Source organism: Microtus pennsylvanicus, chromosome 7, assembly GCF_037038515.1.
Source record: "Microtus pennsylvanicus isolate mMicPen1 chromosome 7, mMicPen1.hap1, whole genome shotgun sequence".
Classification (NCBI taxonomy): domain Eukaryota; kingdom Metazoa; phylum Chordata; class Mammalia; order Rodentia; family Cricetidae; genus Microtus; species Microtus pennsylvanicus.
In genome coordinates, this window is record NC_134585.1 from 106,212,107 (window position 1) to 106,232,989 (window position 20,883).

At 45.8% G+C, this 20,883-nt stretch overlaps 2 protein-coding genes across 2 annotated transcripts in view; one reads left to right on the forward strand and one right to left on the reverse strand.

The window, feature by feature from the left end:
- The window catches only part of Stxbp3 (syntaxin binding protein 3), a 49,248-nt gene extending 39,581 nt beyond the window's left edge, over nucleotides 1-9,667 (forward strand). Inside the window, exons 14-19 of the mRNA XM_075981580.1 lie at nucleotides 871-1,009; nucleotides 1,553-1,659; nucleotides 2,926-3,018; nucleotides 4,869-4,954; nucleotides 8,034-8,185; nucleotides 8,970-9,667. Of these exons, the coding sequence (XP_075837695.1) occupies nucleotides 871-1,009; nucleotides 1,553-1,659; nucleotides 2,926-3,018; nucleotides 4,869-4,954; nucleotides 8,034-8,185; nucleotides 8,970-9,064 (672 nt within the window). The 3' untranslated portion in view covers nucleotides 9,065-9,667. The remainder of the gene's footprint in view (nucleotides 1-870; nucleotides 1,010-1,552; nucleotides 1,660-2,925; nucleotides 3,019-4,868; nucleotides 4,955-8,033; nucleotides 8,186-8,969) is intronic.
- A 6,622-nt stretch (nucleotides 9,668-16,289) lies between these two features.
- The window catches only part of Aknad1 (AKNA domain containing 1), a 34,122-nt gene continuing 29,528 nt past the window's right edge, over nucleotides 16,290-20,883 (reverse strand). Inside the window, exons 9-11 of the mRNA XM_075979017.1 lie at nucleotides 20,456-20,534; nucleotides 17,459-17,588; nucleotides 16,290-16,632 (exon numbers count right to left, since the gene is read on the reverse strand). Coding sequence (XP_075835132.1) covers nucleotides 16,510-16,632; nucleotides 17,459-17,588; nucleotides 20,456-20,534 — 332 coding nt within the window. The 3' untranslated portion in view covers nucleotides 16,290-16,509. The remainder of the gene's footprint in view (nucleotides 16,633-17,458; nucleotides 17,589-20,455; nucleotides 20,535-20,883) is intronic.

The following is a 20,883-nucleotide window of genomic DNA, read 5'->3' on the forward strand; positions in this document are numbered from 1 at the left end:
GGGTGTGTGGCACATTATAGCAGAGATTTGTGGTACAAAGAAGCCAAGAGATAGACAGAGATAGATAGGCAGTTCTGCTGTCCCCTTCAAAGGCACAACCAAAGACTTGACGACCTCCTTTAGCTCCCTGCTCTCAATTCCCTCCAGAATTAAGCAGAAGCACCAGAGGACAAAATCCTTACCACGTGGCCCTTTGGGGCCAATTCTAGGTCCAAACTGTAGACCCAGCATTGACAAGTCGGTCCTCCTGCTCTGTGGTCTTGCAGTGTGCGTTGTGGAGTGCTTTAAATTACTGGAGCCTCTTCTCAAGGCTCTCTCAGAGTTCGGCACAAGTACTCTATCCTGCAGCAGTCTACGCAGCATCGCACTACACAGTTCCTAAGCTGTGCAGAGCATCACGTTAACAGAAATTGAATGCGAGTTGTTTGCACTGTTAACTATTCTGGTAGCCACATTACAAAGGAAAAAAGGAGTTAATTTTGGTAATAAATTTGACTTAACCTAATATGTTTGTTTTATTGTTTCAGCATGTAATTAATATAAAAACTGTTAGTGAGATATTTTCTGTTCCTTCACAAGTGTTCAGAAATCCGTTGTTGGCGCCCAGAGCACATCCTGACTACACAAGCACATCAGAAGTGCTCTCGCCCTCATTTGTGGTGGCTGCCGCAGTGCCCAGTCGGGTTGCCATGACTGTCTTCCCCTCTGATTTGCTTTATGGCCACCTGTGTTTCGTGTGATGAATAGTTTGCAGCTAACATTCACATTTCCTGTATTACGTCATCAGGGTTCCACAACTAATGATAGATACTTTTGACCAGAAGGTAAATTTGGATTGTGGAGCACTGTCTGCATTTTACTGTCCTTCAGGACCTGGCACTGGGAACGGATGCGGAGGGGCAGCGGGTGAAGGACTCCATGCTGGTGCTCCTCCCAGTGCTGCTCAACAAAAACCATGACAACTGTGACAAGATCCGCGCGGTCCTGCTCTATATCTTCAGTATCAACGGTAATGGCGCCTGCTCAAGTAGTCGCTCGGAAATCACTTAGATTCTTTGTACATTTACCTCCTGTATATTATTTCTGTGTGTGGTGGGGATCGTAATGTCATGGCCTATGACTAGAGATTATTTTATATCCAGATTTTAGCATCCACCAGTACTGACCACTACTTACATGGTATCTACTCTGTGGTCTTGCAGGTTAGGTACATTTTGAAGTCCTGTTTTCTCCTTCCATGAGGGTTCCAGGGACCAAACCCAGGTTGTCAGTCTTAGCAGCAAGCCTCACAAGCACCTTTACCCACTGAGCCATCTCCTTAGCCCCTAACACATTTTTAAAACAGTTTGTTACTCGCCGTAAGGGAATCTTAGGAACCCCGGAAGTAAATGCTAGTTAAGATAGGAAACAGAGAGAAGACTAGAAGGGACATGAGTTTGTTTTGTTGTTGTTGTTGTTTTTTAAGCTTTAGCCCTCGTACTGATTACTCCAAACCTAGAATTAGTTTTGGTAGCAGTTATCTGACTGTGCACTCTGCTTTCCCTTCCGTAAGGAACGACTGAAGAAAATTTGGACAGACTGATCCACAATGTGAAGATAGAAGACGACAGTGACATGATTCGGAACTGGAGTCACCTTGGCGTTCCCATCGTTCCCCCAGTAAGGGAGTGTGCGCAGAAGCATGCACACGCGTGTGTCTGTGTGTCTGAAGGGGAATGTGACTAAAGTAATCTCACACTAGCTCCAAATAGGGTATAATAAGGGGTTCTTTATTTAAGAGGGGACGCACAGATCACAACGGGAAACGGGAACAGAATCTAAAATGCAGACAGTGCTCCACAATCCAAATTTACCTTCTGGTCAAAATTATCTATCATTAGTTGTGGAACCCTGATGACGTAATACAGGAAATGTGAATGTTAGCTGCAAACTATTCATCACACGAAACACAGATGGGGGGGGCAAGCCAGCGGGCCTGGGTCTTTTTGGTACCCAAGGCCACGCCCTACCTGGTCCAGCCTCTCAAAGGCCATTGGCTGAAGGAGGTTCCCCATGTGTGTGTGTGTGTGTGCATGCATGTGCATACATGAACTACTTTTGGACTTTGTGTGTGTATGTGCATGTGTGTGCATGTGCATCCTTAACTACTTTTGGACTTAGGCACACTGCCATTGCACCATAAGGTCCTTACATTAACTGTTTTTGTTGATGGGAATCTTATAGACATTCTTGACTTCATCTTATAGAATTTGATTATTAAGTAAGCAGTTGGGATTTTTGTTTTGTTTTGTTTTCATTTTCTGTGTCAAGGTCTCATGTAGTCCAGGCTGGTCTCAAATTTACTATGTTTAAGGATAACCTTAAACGCCTGTCTTTACCTTCTAGCGCTGGGTTACAGTTGCGCCTACCACACTGGTATATGTGGTGCTGGGACTACGAGGCGAGCGCTCTGGCCGCCTGAGCTGCGTACCCACCCCGATGTTCTTTTCTAAATACCTTTCTCTCAGGTGATTCACCTGTGTCAGTGCACAGAGAGAAATCACATCCTCCGGAAACAGTTTAGGCTCAGACTGGGCACATAGCTTGGTAGTGTGGAACTTGCCTGAGGCCCTTATAAATATAAATGATAAATAAGCAAAAATAAGGCTCAGAGTCAAATTTGAAAGCTCTCCATTTAGAACACTTTCCCACCAAGTTTTATGATACTTTTACGTAAATTAGCCCTTTATGACACTCATATTTACTGCGAAGGTACAGATACTGTTAAGTGACCTCACATGCACCAAGTTGGTGTGATTTCTTTTCTTTTTTTTTTTTAAGTACGCGGTTTTCCTGTTAAATGGAATGCAGAGTTGCTGGTAATTAAACCTTCTTTAGAAAATGTAAGTGACATTCTGAAATGATCTGTCTCTTTAATTCTGTTAGTCCCAGCAAGCCAAGCCAATAAGAAAAGACCGGTCTGCAGAAGAGACCTTCCAGCTCTCCCGGTGGACACCCTTCATCAAGGACATCATGGAGGTAAGATCACAGCCTCCCACTAACCTGAGCGTCGCCTGTGGCTGCGCCTTACTCTTGTTTACTATCATTGTGAGCATAGCTGACATGCAGGGGTGTCTGGAGTGCTTGGAGGGTCACAAACAAAAGTTTATCTACTGGGATTCCATAGGCAGAGAAGCTTTTGAAGTCTTAGGGTCCTCAGGAAAATTCATCACTATCTGTAAATTTTTTAAAAAATGAGCACACACATTTCTTGAAAAACATTGCTGTTTTTTTAAATAACTATGTAGCATAAATTAATTTGAATGACAGTTGGAAACAATGACATTTCAATATTACTTAGTAAATGATAAGCTGGGCAGTGGTGGCACGTGCCTTTAATGCCAGCACTCAGGAGGCAGAGGCAGGCAGATCTCTGAGTTCAAAGACAGCCAGGACTAAACAGAGAAACCTTATCTTGAAACAAAAAGCAAAAAACTGAAAAGTATGTGATTAAACTGTAGTTTGTTGTTAGAGTCATCAGGTGGATTGCTTTTTTTAGTGCTGTTTGCTCTTAGAAAATATTAATTTATAGGAATTATAAACTAATTTTAAAATTGCCTTAGGAGCTTAATAAAAAAACATTCTTTCAGCTTTCCTTTGACTAATTATAGCTCTAATTTCTACTTTCCTTTCAGTGCTAATGCTCTTACTATTATTCTGCTTTTCAAAACTAATTTTACGTCACTTGTAAATGCATGAAGACATCCGAAAAGTGTAAGGAACTTAGACTTTGTCTTCTGCGATGTAAGTTGCCTCCTACCCCAACAGTGATTATTCAGGAACAGTTTCCGCATAATTGTCCTTGTTTTAACTCTTAACAAGGTTTTCATGCTAAATCCAGAAACCACACATTGGCTCTGTGGCTGTCTATGGCTTCTAGGGTTTCTCCTAACTTAAAACATTTCTTCCTCTCTGGCAGTCTTGTTTGTTTGTTTGTTTGTTTTGTTGCTTTTATTGTGAGACAAGGTTTTGCTGTGTAGCTTTGGAGCCTGTCCTGGAACTCACTCTGTAGCCCAGGCTGGCCTCAAACTCACAGGGATCCGCCTGCCTCTGCCTTCCGAGCACTGGGATTAAAGGCGTGCGCCACCACCCCCCGGCTCTCTAGCAGTCTTATTAAAATCCCCTTGAATTGCTTTGTCCTTCTGGGTCCACTTTTCTTTGCCATCATCTGTAAAGCAAATTGTATTGACTAATAAAAATGGAACCATAATAAATTCTAAAATATGAGCATGAACTTGTTGACTGACCAAATATATATTGCTGTATTAATAAAGCATTCATAATCTGTTTATATAATCCAAACATATACATAGCATATCATTGTCCTCAGTGTCTCAGGGTTAGGTCTGTGCATTCTGTTTCAGAGGCACTGCCATGAGGGACAGTGGCCTGGTGCCACTTAGGAACTCCAGTGTCCCTAGAGCTGACAGGTTCTCAGACCACTGCAGACCCCCAGTAAAGAAAGGCAGATCTGAAATGTGTTTTGGTTTATTATGTGAGTAAACTAGTACATTCATTTTTAAGTTTACTTTTATTAATTTAATTGTGTGTGTATATATGTTTGGGTATGTGCACGTGAGTGCAGGTGCCCATGGAAACCAGAGGCATGGGATCCTGGAGCTAGAGTTACAGGCAGTGTGAGCTGATGTGGGTGCTGGGAACTAAATTTCAGTCTCCAGAAGAGCAGTAAGTGCTCTTTCCCACTGAGCCGTCTCTCCAGCCCCAGTGTATTCATTTTTACTGCAAGACTTAGGGGTGTAAAGAAGGGCTGTGCACAGAACAAATTTCTGGTACTACATTTTCTTGATGGTTAATGGTTTTCTTCCTAGGATGCCATCGATAATAGATTGGATTCCAAAGAATGGCCATATTGTTCCCGGTGCCCAGCAGTGTGGAATGGCTCTGGAGCTGTGAGGTAAACCTGTAAACAAAGTCACTAAAATGTTTGTGCTAGGAGGCTACAGACAGTGATTGAAGATGCTGCACAGTGTTCTCTCTGAAGCATGTAGTAATGTAAAAGGTAGTTTTCTTCAACTGTGACCTGATCAGAAATTATAATACAGAATAATGAAACTGGCACCTCCCCACACACCTGCCTCCTTTTACAGCATAGCTCCCTCCCTCCTTCCTCCCTTCTTCCTCCCTCCTCCCTCCCTCCCTCCTTCCCTCCCTCCTTCCCTCCTCCCTCCCTCCCTCCCTCCTTCCCTCCTCCCTCCTTCCCTCCTCCCTCCATCCCTCCCTCCCTCCTTCCCTCCTCCCTCCTTCCCTCCCTCCTTCCCTCCTCCTTCCCTCCTCCCTACCTCCCTCCCTCCCTCCTTCCCTCCCTCCCTCCCTCCCTCCCTTCTTCCCTCCTCCCTACCTCCCTCCCTCCCTCCTTCCCTCCCTCCCTCCCTCCCTCCCTTCTTCCCTCCTCCCTCCCTCCTTCCCTCCCTCCCTCCCTACCTACCTCCTTCCCTCCCTCCTTCCCTCCCTCCCTCCCTCCCTCCCTCCCTACCTCCCTCCCTCCCTCCCTACCTCCCTCCCTCCTTCCCTCCCTCCCTCCCTCCCTCCCTTCTTCCCTCCTCCCTCCCTCCTTCCCTCCCTCCCTCCCTACCTACCTCCTTCCCTCCCTCCCTCCCTCCCTCCTTCCCCTCCCTCCCTCCCTCCCTCCTTCCCTCCTTCCTCCCTCCTTCCTTCCCTCCCTCCTTCCCTCCTCCCTCCCTCCTTCCCTCCCTCCCTCCCTCCCTCCCTCCCTCCCCCCTCCCTCCCTCCCTCCCTGAATTCTGCTTTGCAGGGCTTTGGGTTTGGGTATTTTTACTACTGTATGTTGATGCAGAAATGACACAGCACTTGTGCAGAAGTCAAAAGACAACTTAGGAGAAAGTTCTCCCCGCTACCATGTAGGTCCTGAAAACTGAACTCAAGCCATCAGGCCTGGCAGCAAGCAAGACACTTTACCTAAGGAGTCGTCTCATGGCCCGTGTAGGGTTTTCTCTTGATATTTGGCTGCTTTCAATTTAACTGTGTTATGTCAACATGCAGTTCTCTCTTGTTTATTCTACCTGGGGGTTTGTTGTGTTCTTTCGTCTTTATCAAGTTTGGGGGTTTTCGGTGTTGTATTTTTGAATGATCCCTTTCTCTCTCGCACTCTGAAGACTGGCGTTGTCCTGGTGTCGCTGGAGCTCTGCTTCCCTTGGTTCTGCAGTTGTCTCCCCTGTTTACCTTTGGTTCCTTTGAGGCTCAGGGCTGCTCTCTGCGTGTCTGTTGACTGTATTTCATTGTGCGGCATGTCTGCATTTGCCGTTGGGTCTCTGCAGTTTCTGCTTCTGCCGTTTGTTTCATTAGTCTTGATGCTGAAGGTGAAACCTAGGCTAGGCGAGCGCATCACGGCTAAGTCACTGCCGGTCAGCTCTCGTGTCATTCTGCTGAGCCTGCGCTGGTGAACGACATCTTTACAGTCTACATTCAGACAGCTGTAGATGTGATGTGGATAGAATCTGCTTCGAAGACTGCTCAGTACAGCCTCTGCCGAAGTATGGACCACAGCACATTGTGTCTTTGCATGTTCACTACCTTTTATTGAAATGGACCTTTTAGAGAATATAGTAGAGCAACTCCTGAGTTGCTTTCTGTGGTTTTGAAGATTTATTTTAATTATGAGTATATTTGGGAAAGTGTGTGCAAATGTCCACACAGCCCAGATATATTGGATCCGTCTCCTGGAGCTGGAGTCACAGGCAGCCTTGAACCAAACTTGAATCCTGTGAGAGTAATACCCACCGTCGGAGCCTCTCTCCAGCCCCTTTTGGTATAATTGTGTAGACTTAAACTGTAGACTTTTTCTCTCTTGCTGTGTAGAGTCGCATAGGCCTTTGGAGTTTGTTTATTTTCAGCTTGACTCTAGCGGTTGTTTCTGTCTGTGTAGTTTAGTGATCAGTAGTTGTCTGGGCAGACATTGTCATTACTTCAGGTATGTGCCTTTCGTCCTCCGTCGATCACACCGAGGCCTGAAGAATACGCTCTCCCATGGCCAGCTCTCTGGTCAGCTTTTTTCCTTCCCATCTTTTCCCCGATGGTCTTGAGTCTCCCTGCATGTGAGCGGATGAGCAGTTAGCTAGCACAGCCTACAGAGCATGTCCTTGGGTTTTGTTTTGCTGTTGTTTTTTCGATTTTTGGTTCCTCAGGACACTCCTGTTCCACTTCTGACAGATGTGATGGACACCACAGCTGTCCTTGCTTGGGTCCAAACAGTGTTTGTCCACCATCCAGTTGTGGAATCCCAGTAGTGGCTGTCCCAGTACCCCTAGGTCCTCCCCTTCTTGTCTTCAGATCTCACTCTGCAGGGTTTCATCCCTGATTTCCTAAAAATTTCAGCACATAGACTTTTCAGGGATAATAGGTTCTCATATTAAATAAAAGAGGAAGCTGGAAGGATGGCTCAGAGGTTAGGAGCTCTGGCTGCTCTTCCAAAGGATCCAGGTTCAATTCCCAGCACCCACATGACAGTTCACAACTGTCTGTAACTCCAGTTCCAGGGGATCCAACACCCTTCTCTGCATACATGTGGTGCACAGACTTACATGAAGGCAAAACAGCCATGCACACAAAATGAAAATTTAAAAATATTTTAAACATTAAAATAAAATAACATTAGCTTTATAAGTAAAATTGCTGAGCTAGACTTAGTGGGTTTTATTTAGGTTTTGGAATTAAGGTGTTATGTGTATCTATCTATATCTATATATTTATATCTATCTATCTATATCTATCTATCTATACATATATATCCATCCATCTCCTAGGCCAGCCTTGAGTTCTCTGTCCTACTATCTTATCCTCCCAAGTAAAACTGTAAGTGATTTATTCAAATTGAACTCTGGAGTGAGGCGGGTTGCCTTTGCCTACTGTGGTGAAATTGTACCCTGATTCCTTACTTCATTAAGATCAAGACAGCTGGTTCCAATGGTAAGTTTGAGAATGGTTATAATGTGTTTGTTTTATTTTTTACTTTCTAGTGCTCGCCAGAAACCCAGAACTAACTATTTAGAGCTGGACCGGAAAAATGGGTCCAGGCTGATTATTTTTGTGATTGGAGGAATTACATACTCTGAGATGCGCTGTGCTTATGAAGTTTCTCAGGCACATAAATCCTGTGAGGTTATTATTGGTAAGACTTCTGTATTTTCTGTTTCTTAAATGTTTAAGGCAATGTTTTGTAAAATTCCTGGTTTTTTCTTCCTAGTTGGTATTTTGATAATTTTATTTTAAAATATCCTGTTTTTAGAGGCTTGATCTTGCTCCTTTAAAACTGTGTCTTCTGATATTATTTGCTATGGCCATTAAGTACTTTTGTGACATATTAATGCATTTTTACTTCAGAAGTGTTTGTTTTCACATATATGGATCTAACATGAGGCCTGTGTGGAATTGAGTTTGAAAACCAGCCTGGGCTAGCAATGGATAAAAAATGCTTGCTGTGCGAGTCCGGCAGCCTCCAGGCCCAGAGCCCATGGTGTTGGGCGAGAACACTCTCCTGAGAGCCGTCCTCTGGCCTCCACGCTGTGCCACGGCACACATGTAACTGCATGTATGCATGCGTGTGCATACACACTAATAGTGAAGTCTCCTAGCCCAGAGCGCTGCAGGGCTGTATGCCAGGCTTCTCTGCCCGCAGACGACGGCTGCTATAGTTCTGTGCCGAGGACGGGGAGTCCCCGTTTTTCTCTTTTCTGGACACCAGTCTGTAGCACAGATCAGACAAAACACTAAGATGGGAGGGCGGTGTTTCTGAAGAGTCGCTGAGCATGCTCAGTGACAAGGTCGGTGTGGCTTCTATAAAAACTCTGTAGGAGGTGTTGTTCAAACGCACCAGGCATTGGTGTATGGGAAGGACAAGATTTTAAGCCAAAGAAGTTTTTCTAATTCTGAAAATTTACAATTTCTTCCACCAGGTTCTACACATATTTTAACGCCCAGAAAACTGCTGGATGATATAAAAATGCTGAATAAATCAAAGGACAAAGTTTCTTTTCTTAAGGAAGACTAGCTTTTTATTACTGTTTAAGGGTTTTGTTAATATGTTCAGCTAAAACAGAAGACGTTGCTGTTATAATTTAAACAATGTAAATATTTTACGGAATAATGTGCTTTTCAAGTATACTCTTAAGGGACTTTATGTATTATTGAATTTACCATTTCTAATAATTTAAATACTGTTGCTGCTTTGTACAAGATACAACATTTAAGTGCTTTCTAACCAGGAAGTTTTCACCTCTGGAGCAGGATCTGTTAGAGATATGAGTGGTTTTTACAGCCACCTATATACATACTAATTACTTACTGGATATTTATGCTGAAATACAGTGTTTTGGGGCAAAATAATTTTGAATGAAGAGGTTATAAAACTAAAAACTGTAAATTTATGTATGATAGAATTGTTTCCTATAAGTGCAGTTTCTTAAAACTGAAATAATTTTTAATGTATAAAATAATTCCAATTATTAATATGATTTTACTGTGTATATTACCTGCAAGATACTCCTAAAGAACACAATTTTATAGGTTTGAGATCATGTTTGCTCAAGTTAGAAACCAAAAATAATCATGAACATTCTAAGAAAATAAATATATAGTTATCAAAATTTTCTAAGCTTTTTCTCTTTTTTGATTCCGAATTGGAGCCAGAAAGCAGAAAAAGAAGAGCCTGTAATACTTCCATCAACTCAATACCTAATGATTTTCAAAACTAATATATTGTCTGTGTGAAGCTCGGTGGTGCAGATAGGTTTGCAGGTGTGTGTTCCATAGGGGAGCATCTTTTTCAGATCTCTGCCTGACTGTGAGCGTTCTAACTTTGAATTGCTCCTGTTCAGAGTTTTGTTTTTATAAGTAATGCTGCACTATCTGCCAACTTGCATGAATATTTCCATAATGCAAATAGCTACCGTGGCCCAGCATGTGTGTGCTTAGACCTTTGGTGGGTCTCACTGCGTTGTTATTGTCCCTCCAGGGCTGAGGATCAGACACAAGTGCTCTACCGCTTTATAACTGTTGTAGTCGGGGTTCTCTAGAGTAACAGAGCTCAGACTGGATCATGATCCCCCACCCCCTCTATCCGCTGATTTAACAGCGGCTGCCTATAAACAGAAAGTCAGTGGGAGAAGGGAACGGAGGGGAAACTGAGGTTGGTATATAAAATGAAAATGAAATTTTTCAAAAATATATTTAAGGGGCTGGAGAGATGGCTCAGTGGTTAAGAGCAATGCCTGCTCTTCCAAAGGTCCTGAGTTCAATTCCCGGCAACCACATGGTGGCTCACAACCATCTGTAATAAGGTCTGGTGCCCTCTTCTGGCCTGCAGGCATACACACAAACAGAATGTTGTATACGTAATAAGTAAATAAATAAATAATTAAAAAATATATATTTAAAAGATAAACAGAAAGCCCAGCAATCCAGCAGTTGTTCAGTCCACGAGGCTGAATGTCTCAGCTGGTCTTCATATACGCCAGACCTGAAAATAGGCTGGAAGGCCAGTGAAGGAGGGACTTGCTGGCCAGGGCAGCAAGCCCGCACAGAGCAGAACTTCTCCTGTGTCTATATAGGCGTATAGCAGAGCGTGCGGCCAGATGAGAGGTGGGTCTTCCCAGATCAAATGTTGTGGATGGAAGGTGGGTCTTCCCACCTCAAAGATTAGAAGTGGGGCTCCCCACTTGGAATGATTTAATTAAGCAAAACTCCCTCACAGGTGTGCCCACCAGCCATTTCTGGGTGTTAGTTAATTCCACATATAGTTAAATGGACAGCAAGAACAGCCATCACAATTGTTATGCAAGCGTTTATAACTTTTCTCTCTGGGCTCCAGAACTTCACCCTAGGGGTATAAATTCAGTTTCTTCTAGACCATTTGACTTTCCGCAGTTACTTCCATCCGACTGAACAGAAGTTAATGTATGAACGTGTGTGTTCAGTATTGGCTCCAGGCTGTTGGCATTGTCTTATCCCTCCCCACCCCCGCCCCATACCACTGAGAGGAAAACCTGGAAGTGACGTTTTATAGGTTCTGAAGTGGAGGTCTGTCATTCATAAGCATTTGTTTTGTCAAAATTTGGAAGGCAGGAGGAAGGCAGAGGCCATCTTGGCAGCCACGCTAGTACGGCCTGTTGTCTGGAGCAGTCTCGCGCAGTCTTAGTGCCTGGGTGCCTGCTTCCTGCCTGCCCTCGTGGTCATATTGACAGTGGCCTTAATTCCTGTTTTCTGTATCTGTGGACTGTTCGGTGATTTTGTAAGGATCTAATTCTTTTTTTGAGATTATAATATAATGTCTCTCCCTTCCCACCAACCCCCCTCCCCCCGCTCGCCTTCAAATTCATGGCTTCTTTTTTTCACTAATTATTATTGTATGCATATATATTCCTAAATATAACCTGTTCAGTCCATATAGTGCTAATTTTCTCTTAAACCCCTTTCTGTTTAAAATAGAGGATGTGGCCTGTGCTACCACGGGGGCCTCGGTGGCAGCCCAGCCCAAGCGCTGCTGAGGGACGTCTGGTCTGTCCTGCTGCAGCTGGGGTCAGTGGTGACGGTCATGACCTGTGTTGGCCCAGAGGTCATTGGAACCATGCTGTCCTGAGCCAGCCCCACCCTTTACTGGGTACCACAGGGGTGACCTCCCCCAACACACACCCCTTGCCACAGGCATGTACTTCACCTGGCTGCACAGTAGAGCTGACCCTCTGGTAGGGATGCAGCCAAGCCAACCCTGAGGGAGTGAGAACAGGAGAGCCGACCCTGCTCCCCCCCCACCATACCCCCTATAGCAATCAGGAAAGAGGGCCCTGCACCCTGCCTGGGCAAAACAGCTGGCCTTGGTGACCTACGAGTGGGGGACCCAGATCTGAGGACCCGAGAGCAGAGAACAGGCCTTGCTCCTTGCTGCAGGCTGCAGAGGGTGAGGTGGCCAAGAGAGCGCTGGAGAGCTCACCCAGTAGTGATACGGACAATCACTGACAACCCAGCTACCAGCCGGGCCAGAACCAGGGCTGTGAGGTGGCCCACCCCGGCATCCACGGAATCTATGGACTTTTGGAGCACGTGAAGGGGACGAAAACTACAGATCCAAAACAACAGGATCTCCATGACACCGGCCAACAACAGGTTCCCTAGTTGCTGGTGCCATTTTGGGAAGCTGAGGAACCCTTAAGGGGTAGGGCCAATCTGACAGGAGCAGGCTTCTGGGACCAGTGGGCCTTTGAAGCTGATCCTTGGCCTGAGCTCCCTCCCCGCTGTGCGCTTTGCTTTTAAAGTTCAGTTTGACCTCTTGTCACCTAGCGCTAGTGGCTTCGTTCTAGTTTGGTCCTTTGAAGTCTAATACAGGAGCTAGGTTTAAAAAGGGGGGGTTGGTCAATTCCCAGAACCCGTGTAAAGGTGGAAGGAGAAAACTCCACGGAGTTGTCCTCTGACCTTCACGTGTGTGCTATGGTATAGATGCACCAACATATGCACAATACACACGCGTGTGCACACACACACACGTACACACGTACAATAATAATAATAACAGCAACAATAAAATACTTAAATGATAACTCAAAAGCTTTTCTGGTATTTTGTGAGGAATGTTACAAATTCTCATAAGCCCTGTGATGGCTATTCTTGGTTGTCAATTTGACTACATCTGGAATCTGGAATTAACTAAAACTGAAATGTCTGGGTACACCTCTGGGTTTGGGCTTTTTGTTTGTTTTTGTTTTTTTTAATTAAATCATCTGAAGTGGGAAGACCCACTTTTTTAATGTTTATTTATTTAGTATACAATATATGCCTTCAGGCCAGAAGAGGGCACCTGAGCTCATTACAGATGGTTGTGAGCCACCATGTGGTTGCTGGGAATTGAACTCAGGACCTTTGAAATAGCAGGCAATGCTCTTAACCGCTGAGCCATCTTTCCAGCCCCAGAAGACCCACTTTTAATCTAGATCTTTTAGAGTGGGAAGAGCCACCTTAAATCTGGGCCACATGTACTGGGAGCCTATGTAAAGGACCTGGAAGAAGGAAGCTCTCACACTTGGATGCTTGCTCCAGCTCTCACTGGTAAGACCATTCTTCACTGGCATTTGAGCTTACTTATTCGGGATTCCAGTGTATACTGAAGACCACCTGGACATCCATCCTCATGGACCCAGCAGCCACGAGGTTCTTGGTCCTTTGGTTGATAGACAATCATTGTTGGACCGGGTGGATCTCAGCCTGTAAGCCATTCTAATCAGTCCTGTGTGTGTGTGTGTGTGTGTGTGTATTCATTTGATAAGTACTATTCCTCTCAAGAACTCCAACTAATACCAGCGCTGATAAGCAGCTTAATGACTTGTCTTCTAAAATGTTAGGACTGTCATTTTATATATTCTTGAGGTCAAGACATCATTAAGCAACTATACTATACACATACTTCTGGTTAGTTTTTGTTAACTTGACACAAAATAGAGTCATCCAACATGTAGGCTCCAACACCATCCGAAATGGGAACAAAGACCCAATCCATCAAAGACCTGGACCGTGGTCCCAGGATCCAGGAAAGTCCCTAACTGTACTAACCTTGCTATTTGGCTTCTGTAATTCTGCTTCTTGCTAACAGAGGTGTCCAAAACAGGAAGTAGATGTTGTGTATAAAAGCCAAAAGAACTGTGGGACCAAGGCTGCATGAGTTGGGCAAGTTCCCTGTGCAGCTGCCAGCAGGCGATACAGACTTTCTTTTCAGCTTTTAGAATGTCCGTATGTGTTCTCTGGTGGACTTACCTCAGACCATGATTGCTGTGACAGACACCATGACCTAAGCATCTTGGGGAGGAAAAGACTTTCTTGGCCTACAGTCAGCCCTCAAGGGAAGCCATGACAGGAGCTGAGATAGTACCACCGAGGAGTGCTTCTTACTAGCTTGCTCCCCATGGCTTGCTCAGCCTGCTTCCTTACACAGTGAAGGACCACCTGCCCAGGGGCAGTGCTGCCCACAGTGGGCTTGGCCCTCCCACATGAATCATTAATCAAGAAAATGCCCCGTAGATGTTCCCACAGGCCAGTCTGATGGAGGCGGTTCTTCAACTGAGCCTCCTTCTCTGGTGACTCTAGTTTGGGGACATTTAGGAATGGGCTAAATGCATTTTGCATTATATGAACATAAGACTTTAGGGACCAGAAGTGGAATTTCATGCTTTAAAAAGAGTGTGTTGGGGTGTCCGGTTGTCAAGGGATGATTTATGATGGTTGATCTTTGTCGTCAACCTGACAGGACTGAGACTGTTTAAGAGACTGTGGGTGTGTCTGTGAGGGTGTTTCTAGAGAGTGTAACTGAGTTTGCTCAGGCGGGAGTTCTGAAGGATGAGAATAAACGTACTGGAGTCTGGCAGGAGAGCGCCCTCTTCAGCCAGCCAACAGCACAGGACAGCTAACCACTGTCCAGTATGTTTCTGTGCCTTAATTCCACCTCGCTCGTGTTCTCTGAGTATGGGAAGAAAGACTGTAGCTGGATTCCTGACCAGAATGTGACGTGAAGATCTCTAGGCCAGTTCCCAACAGAGTCCTCGCTCCCCTCTGAAACCCCACCGTCCACGTTTCTCTCAGCGCTCTGAGACTCTTCCTCACCCACCCGAATGGCGGCCGCGCACTCTGCTGTGCCACCCTCAGCGCTGCTGTCGCCGGCAGCTCCAGACTCCTCCACATCCCTCCGTCAAACCAGTTCCAAAGGTCTGTCAGCCCCAGGGTCAGGTTTATCTCAGCAACGGCTCCACATCTCCGGTCCTGGTTTCTGTGTTGCTTTTTCTCATTGCTCTGACAAAAGTTCTAGAACGAAGGTTTAGTCTGGTTCATGGTGTGAGAAGGGCTGCAGCCCATTGTGCAAGAGAACAGCGGGTCACGCTAATCACAGCCAAGAAGCAATGCGATGCCTGGGTGCCCCAAATCCTCGCTCCTGTTACTCAGCCAGGATCCCAGCTCACCAGAAGTGCCGTCCGTCCAGGGAGGTTCGTCCTGCCACAGTTAAACATCGCTGAAAATGCCTTCCTAGAACCGCCCAGGTGACTCTCAGCCCCATCTGATTTACACACCTCCCCACCACAGCTGACTCTCGTAGCTCTCCATCTCCTTCGTTCCCTTGTCCGCCGACCATTCCTCGTTACCTGCTGTGGGAAAAGGAAAATGTACTGTCTCCTCTGTTAAAGGATGCAAAGAAGTTTCACCTCCAATGAAATTTGTAGACACCATGTGGCACAAATCCCTGCCACTTTGATGTGTTCAGAGTTGCTTCCTAATCTCAAAACACTTTGCCTAGCACCCGCTTTCTTCTTTTGGGCTAGCCTTACACGTTGGTTTTCAGCTGAGCCCCCTTTGAGTTAAACATCAGCAAGTGGGGGCTGAGCATGGCCTTCGCCTTAGGAATACATGAGGAATACGAGCCTGCTTCGCTGGTGGCTGTACGGCTTTCTGCAGAAGTACGGCTTGTCGTGTTGCCCAAGATGATGTGGCCATTCTCCTGAGACCCCACGACTCCCAGACATCATGCAGGACACCGAGTGACCCAGTGGCCCTTCCTGTGGTTGGTAGCATGCTGTGAGCTGTCTGTGAATTTTCTAAAAGCTCTTAGCAGAGGAACTGCTGGTCAGGTAGGTGCTTTTTGGAATTTGGTAAACACAGCAATAATTGAACTTACTTTTTTTTCAACTAAATGACAGTGTAAAACTGGCATGCATTCAATTGAAGCTACTCCTTTCTTTTGTTTTGTTTCTTCCAGACAAGTTTTCTTTCTCTGTGTAGCTTTAGAACCTGTCCTGGAACTCACTCTATAGACCAGGCTGGCTTCAAACTCAGAGATTCACCTGTGTCTGCCTCCCCAGTGCTGGGATTAAAGGCGTGTGCCACCACTGCCTCACAACTCCGAGGCAGCTGCGCAGTCACGAGAGACTATTTTACGTTATGTCACTAAGCAATTATGTTCTGTAAGCAGGCTGCCAGATACCAAGCACTTCTTATTTAAAATCCTTTGACTTTACCGCGGGTTTGTCAGGAAGCGAGCCGCTGTGATCTGGGTTTGTCAGGATTGAGCTGCTGTGAGCTGGGTTTGTCAGGATTGAGCCGCTGTGAGCTGGGTTTGTCAGGATTGAGCCGCTGTGAGCTGAGGAATAGAGTCACGTTGCCTTACAGCAGCGGGTGACAGGGTCTGTTCCCCATCTCGCTGACACAGTTTTATGAAGCGTTCCAGACTAATGGGTAAAAGTACTCGTTTTATTGTTTTTATTGTGAATTAGGAAGAACATAGATTTATTTTCACATAAATACCAAAAGGCTGTCTGGTTTTGTTCTGTTTCATTTAAGCACTTCGTGTGTCCATTTCTTACGGTGCTAGTGTCTTCTCTAGAAGACCACCCTCCTACACCGTGTCATAAGAAAAATACTTTGGAGAAGAATACCAAAAATGTTAACCCTTGGCTGCCTTGGCTGGCGCTAGTAGTGCCTCCATCGCTGTGCTTTGGCGAGGTCTTCGGCAATGGATTTGATCATTTGGTCAGTGGTCTTTTTCAATATGGTTGCTGTCTTTAAAGCATGATCCAAAGCCGAGTTTAAAATCTACAGAGGGAAAGTCCACATATTTTTGTTATAAAAACTTACTAATGTCTCTGATAATTGGACTCACTCATTATTAAACATTCCGAGACGGACCTTTTGGAGCATTCCGTTTCCACACAGTTTATTTCTGTTTTGGAGGGTTTGGTCTCCTAGGAAACCAGTCTGGGATGGAATGTATTTGTCAAGGGAAGGGAGGAAAAAAAAGATCAGCACGTGATTGATGAACGTGAATCAGAGGGTGAGGTCAGCAGCCTGCTGGCCTGTTCCTGCTGCAGAGAAAAAGAGGAGCTTAGGGACCAGCGAGGGGACTGAGGGTGGACACCCCTGGATACCGCACATACGCATGGAGGGGACTGAGTGCCGACACCCCTGGATACCACACATGCGCGTGAAAGTAACCCACCGGCTGGCGTTCCCAGACTGGACATAGGAAACACTGGCACCCCTAACCAGGGTCTCTGGAGCAGACTGCCGCCTTTGAGCCTGGGCCAGGGGAATCCTGCCGCAGCCGCACCACCCACCAACCGCTTTCTCCGGGAAGTTTCCTTTGGATCCAGTGTAGTCCTAATGCAAACCAGGTGGCTGTCGAAGCCCTGTGTTTTTAGTTAGTGCTGAGCAAAAATTGTTTCTAGCAGAACATTTTCTGAAGGCCCATACTATAGCTTGAAAGCTAAGCTAGCTGTTCTGTGCTTTTTTTGTTTGTTTGTTTGGTTGGTTGTTTTTTTTTTTTTTTTGGTTTTTTTCAAGACAGGGTTTCTCTGTAGCTTTGATGTTCTGTGCTTTTAAGACCATACGTCTGAACTATGAGGATTTTCTCCATCCTCACCTTAGATTCTGTTTCTTCCGTGCTATTCCCATCACGTAAGGATTGGATTCCAGGAATCATGAGGAAGCGGAGGTGGGGTGAGGGTGTTGCAGGGTCTGCGTTGCAGGTCAGGTAAATCTTGGTGTGTTTTCTAGAAGACAAGAGCACATTATTAACTGTGAATGGCACCACCCACGTGTGCGCTCTCCCACAGTGAAGGTTTTGTGTGTGCACACGTAAGTGTGCCCATTGCCTCTGTGTGTGTGCACATGAGTGTGTGTGCTCGTGGGTGTGTGCCTGTGCGTGTGTCTGTGTATGCGTGCGCGCATGCGTGTTTGTAGCACTCATGGTCCGAGGGGCCAACCACAGCTAAGCTTCAGGAAAAAGCGGTTGCTACAGCCAATGAGGCACGTCCTTTCAGAGCTGCTTTGTTGTTGTTGTTTTCTTCAGAACAGAGAGCCAAGACTCCAAAGAGATTCTTCTCTTGTCATTCTTGTGGGGCCAACAGTCTGCCTTGCATAATCATAAAACAAAGACACACACACACACACACAACTGCCAATACGATGCCTAGGCTTGGGTCCATTCCAGCACCAGGGACCGCGCCTGGCAAGGCAGCCAAAGCAGTGGGAAAATGAAAGCAGTGTCTCTTTAAGTCCGTGGGTCCCCACACTACCTGCTGTCCTCTGAGGAGCCATACTAAGTCTGCGCGTGAGGGATGTGGTGCCGGACCACTGGCGTGTTCAGGTTGTCTACTGCGTAGCTGAGGGGCCGTTCCCTTAGCCTCTGTGAAGAGCGGCGGCCACAAGCGCTTGCCGGTAGACAGGTCTGCTGTGGCGCCTCCTGCTTGTTCCTCTGCTAAGTCTTTTTTGGGGACGGACTCTTGTGAGCGATATCATCTCCAGGAGATCGCTATAAATGTATGTTACTCAGAGCCTCTCGGTCTCTCTGCCCCTGTTACTTTCACGTTTGTCTGTTCTGCAGTTCACTTAGCACATTGGAGTCATGCCATCCTCCGGATGAGAAGCAGTCTGTGTCAGGGGCTCCTGCTAATTAAAAACACCGGGCAGAGGGTGGCAGTACGGTATAGCGGGGACTGCAGGGGCTTTGGAGTTCTCCCCACATACGGAATCACCCAGTGCCTTGAACAGGGTTGACAGTATTGCTGAGTAGGCCACTTGTTTTAAGTCTCTTAAAATTCGCTAACAAACTTCATACATGTATGTAGCGCATCTGTGCACTGCATTCGGCTCACAGTTACCCTTTCCCTCCTATTCCCATCAGCTCCCTCCCGTCCGACCACCCAGTACTCCTTCCACTTTAATTTTGCTTTATTTTGTTTTACTTTGAGACCCACTAAACTTTTCCTATCATTTTCATTTTATATCCAGGAAAGTAAAGGCTTAGGAAGGGTAAGAAACCTTTCCAAGGAAAAAGATAAAACATAAACCCAGTCCAAGAAGTCTCTAAAAGTTACATTCTTTTGTTGGTTTGGTTTTCTTTTTTAATGATTTATTTATTTTTATTTTGTTTGTGTGTGTGCACGCATGTGCACAAGAGTGTCAATGTATACATGTTCGCAGAAGCCAGAAGAGGACCCTAGAGCTGGAGTTCCAGGCATTTCTGGATTGCCTGGTGTGGGTACTGGAAACCAAACTTCAGTCCCTTGTTTTGGTGAGTTTTTTTCTTTTTGTTTTTTGGTTTTGTCTGTTTGGGTTTTTTTTTTTTTTTGGTTTTGTTTTGTTTTGTTTTGTTTTTGAGACAGTCTCATTACGTATCCCTATCTGTCCTGGTACTTGCTCTGTAGCCCAGGCTTGTCTCAAACTCCCCCATGCCCTTGCCTTTCTCTGAGCAGTGATTACAGGTGAGCCCCACCATGTCTGACGTCAAATACTGTATTTTAAATGACTGTGCTTTTCTGGATAGCAGGCTCAGGCTTGAGGTCGAGGCGAGGAGGCTGAATTGTTGCCTCTCTGCCCCGCTGTTAATTTTGCCTTAAAGGGCTCCCAACCCCAGCTTCTGTCTCTATCACCCAAGTCACGCTGCTGGGAACCCATGAACTCTCCTCTTGCTTCCTCCCTTGGCCTCTGCGCTCCGGTTTCTGCTCCTCTAACCCAGTGCTCATTCCTCACCAGTGACAGCAACTGGTGTTATTGGTGTTGTTGTTTTGTTTTGTTTTATGAGATGGTCTCCAGCTAGCCTGGAACTCCTTTTACCCAGGTTAGCCAGAACCCCTCCCTAGGCCTTCTAAGTGCTGGGTTTGCAGGCCCTCTACCCGACTACTCCAGGGACCTTGTACAGTTCTCCAAATTTTCCAGTTTGAAAAGTCCCTCCTTTTCCATTGTTCTGAAGACTCTGAAGAAGCCTGCCTCCACCTGCTTCATCTTGCCCCTGCCACTCCCTTCGGGCTCCTGACAGACACATGGACAGGTTCCCAAGGGCCTTTTTTCCTCTAAAAGCCTTAGTCTAGAATGTTCTTCACGTCTATCCTGATGTCCTCTGATAATTCATTCATACTTTTCCTTTGAGCTCAGGTTCCCAAACCCCCCAATTTGGTCAGTAGCACTGCACATGTTCCTTTCTGGCATGCACGGCTCCTCTCGAGGGCAGATACCACTGTTATCTCAGCCTCGGCACCGAGCACAGTGTCCTGCGTCTGACTGTTAAATATTGACTGAGTGAACACATAGAAGACTGAAGTACATCAGATAGGTGTAGGCTTGTCTACAGTGACAGTGTAGGACAGGCAACCTTGTCTAGGTAGTTAATTGTACAGTACATGCACCTGAATAATGGAACTCAAGTGTATGTGCGCGTGCATGCATGCATGTGTGTATGTGTGTGTGTGTTTCTAGAGTCTTACTTTGCACCCCACACTGGCCTCAAACTCGCCACAGAGCCCAGACTAGACTTTGGCTTTGCTAAGCCTTCTGCCCTGACCTCTCAAGTTTAGAGATGCTGGGCCCGAACCACCACACCTGGCTCTGCTTTTGATATTAGTAATAATCAACTACTCACCCTGTGCTGGAATCACGCGCATCTTGAAAGGGTCCTGAATTTACTCGCTGGGAGCAGATCCATTTTGATGTTGCACAAGCTGGAAAATGTTAGCTGGGATTAAATTCAGAGTATCAAACGTGGCCTCCACAGATCTTTTGAGTTAGAGGCCAGCCTGGTATTCGCTGCCAGTTCCGGGGCAGCCAGAGACACAGTGAGAGCCTAACAAAAACAAAAACAAAACAAACAAAAACAACCAGAAACCTCCAAATGGTGAGAATGTCTCACTTCCTCTTCCTCAACTTTGCAGTACGGATGAAATAGTTCCTAAAAATTTAACTACTATATAAGGAACACAGAAAGCAGGATTTTCTTCCAAGAATTCTGAATTTATGAAACTCAATTTTACTTTTTAAATTTTTAAATGTATTGACTTATTTTGTTCAGGT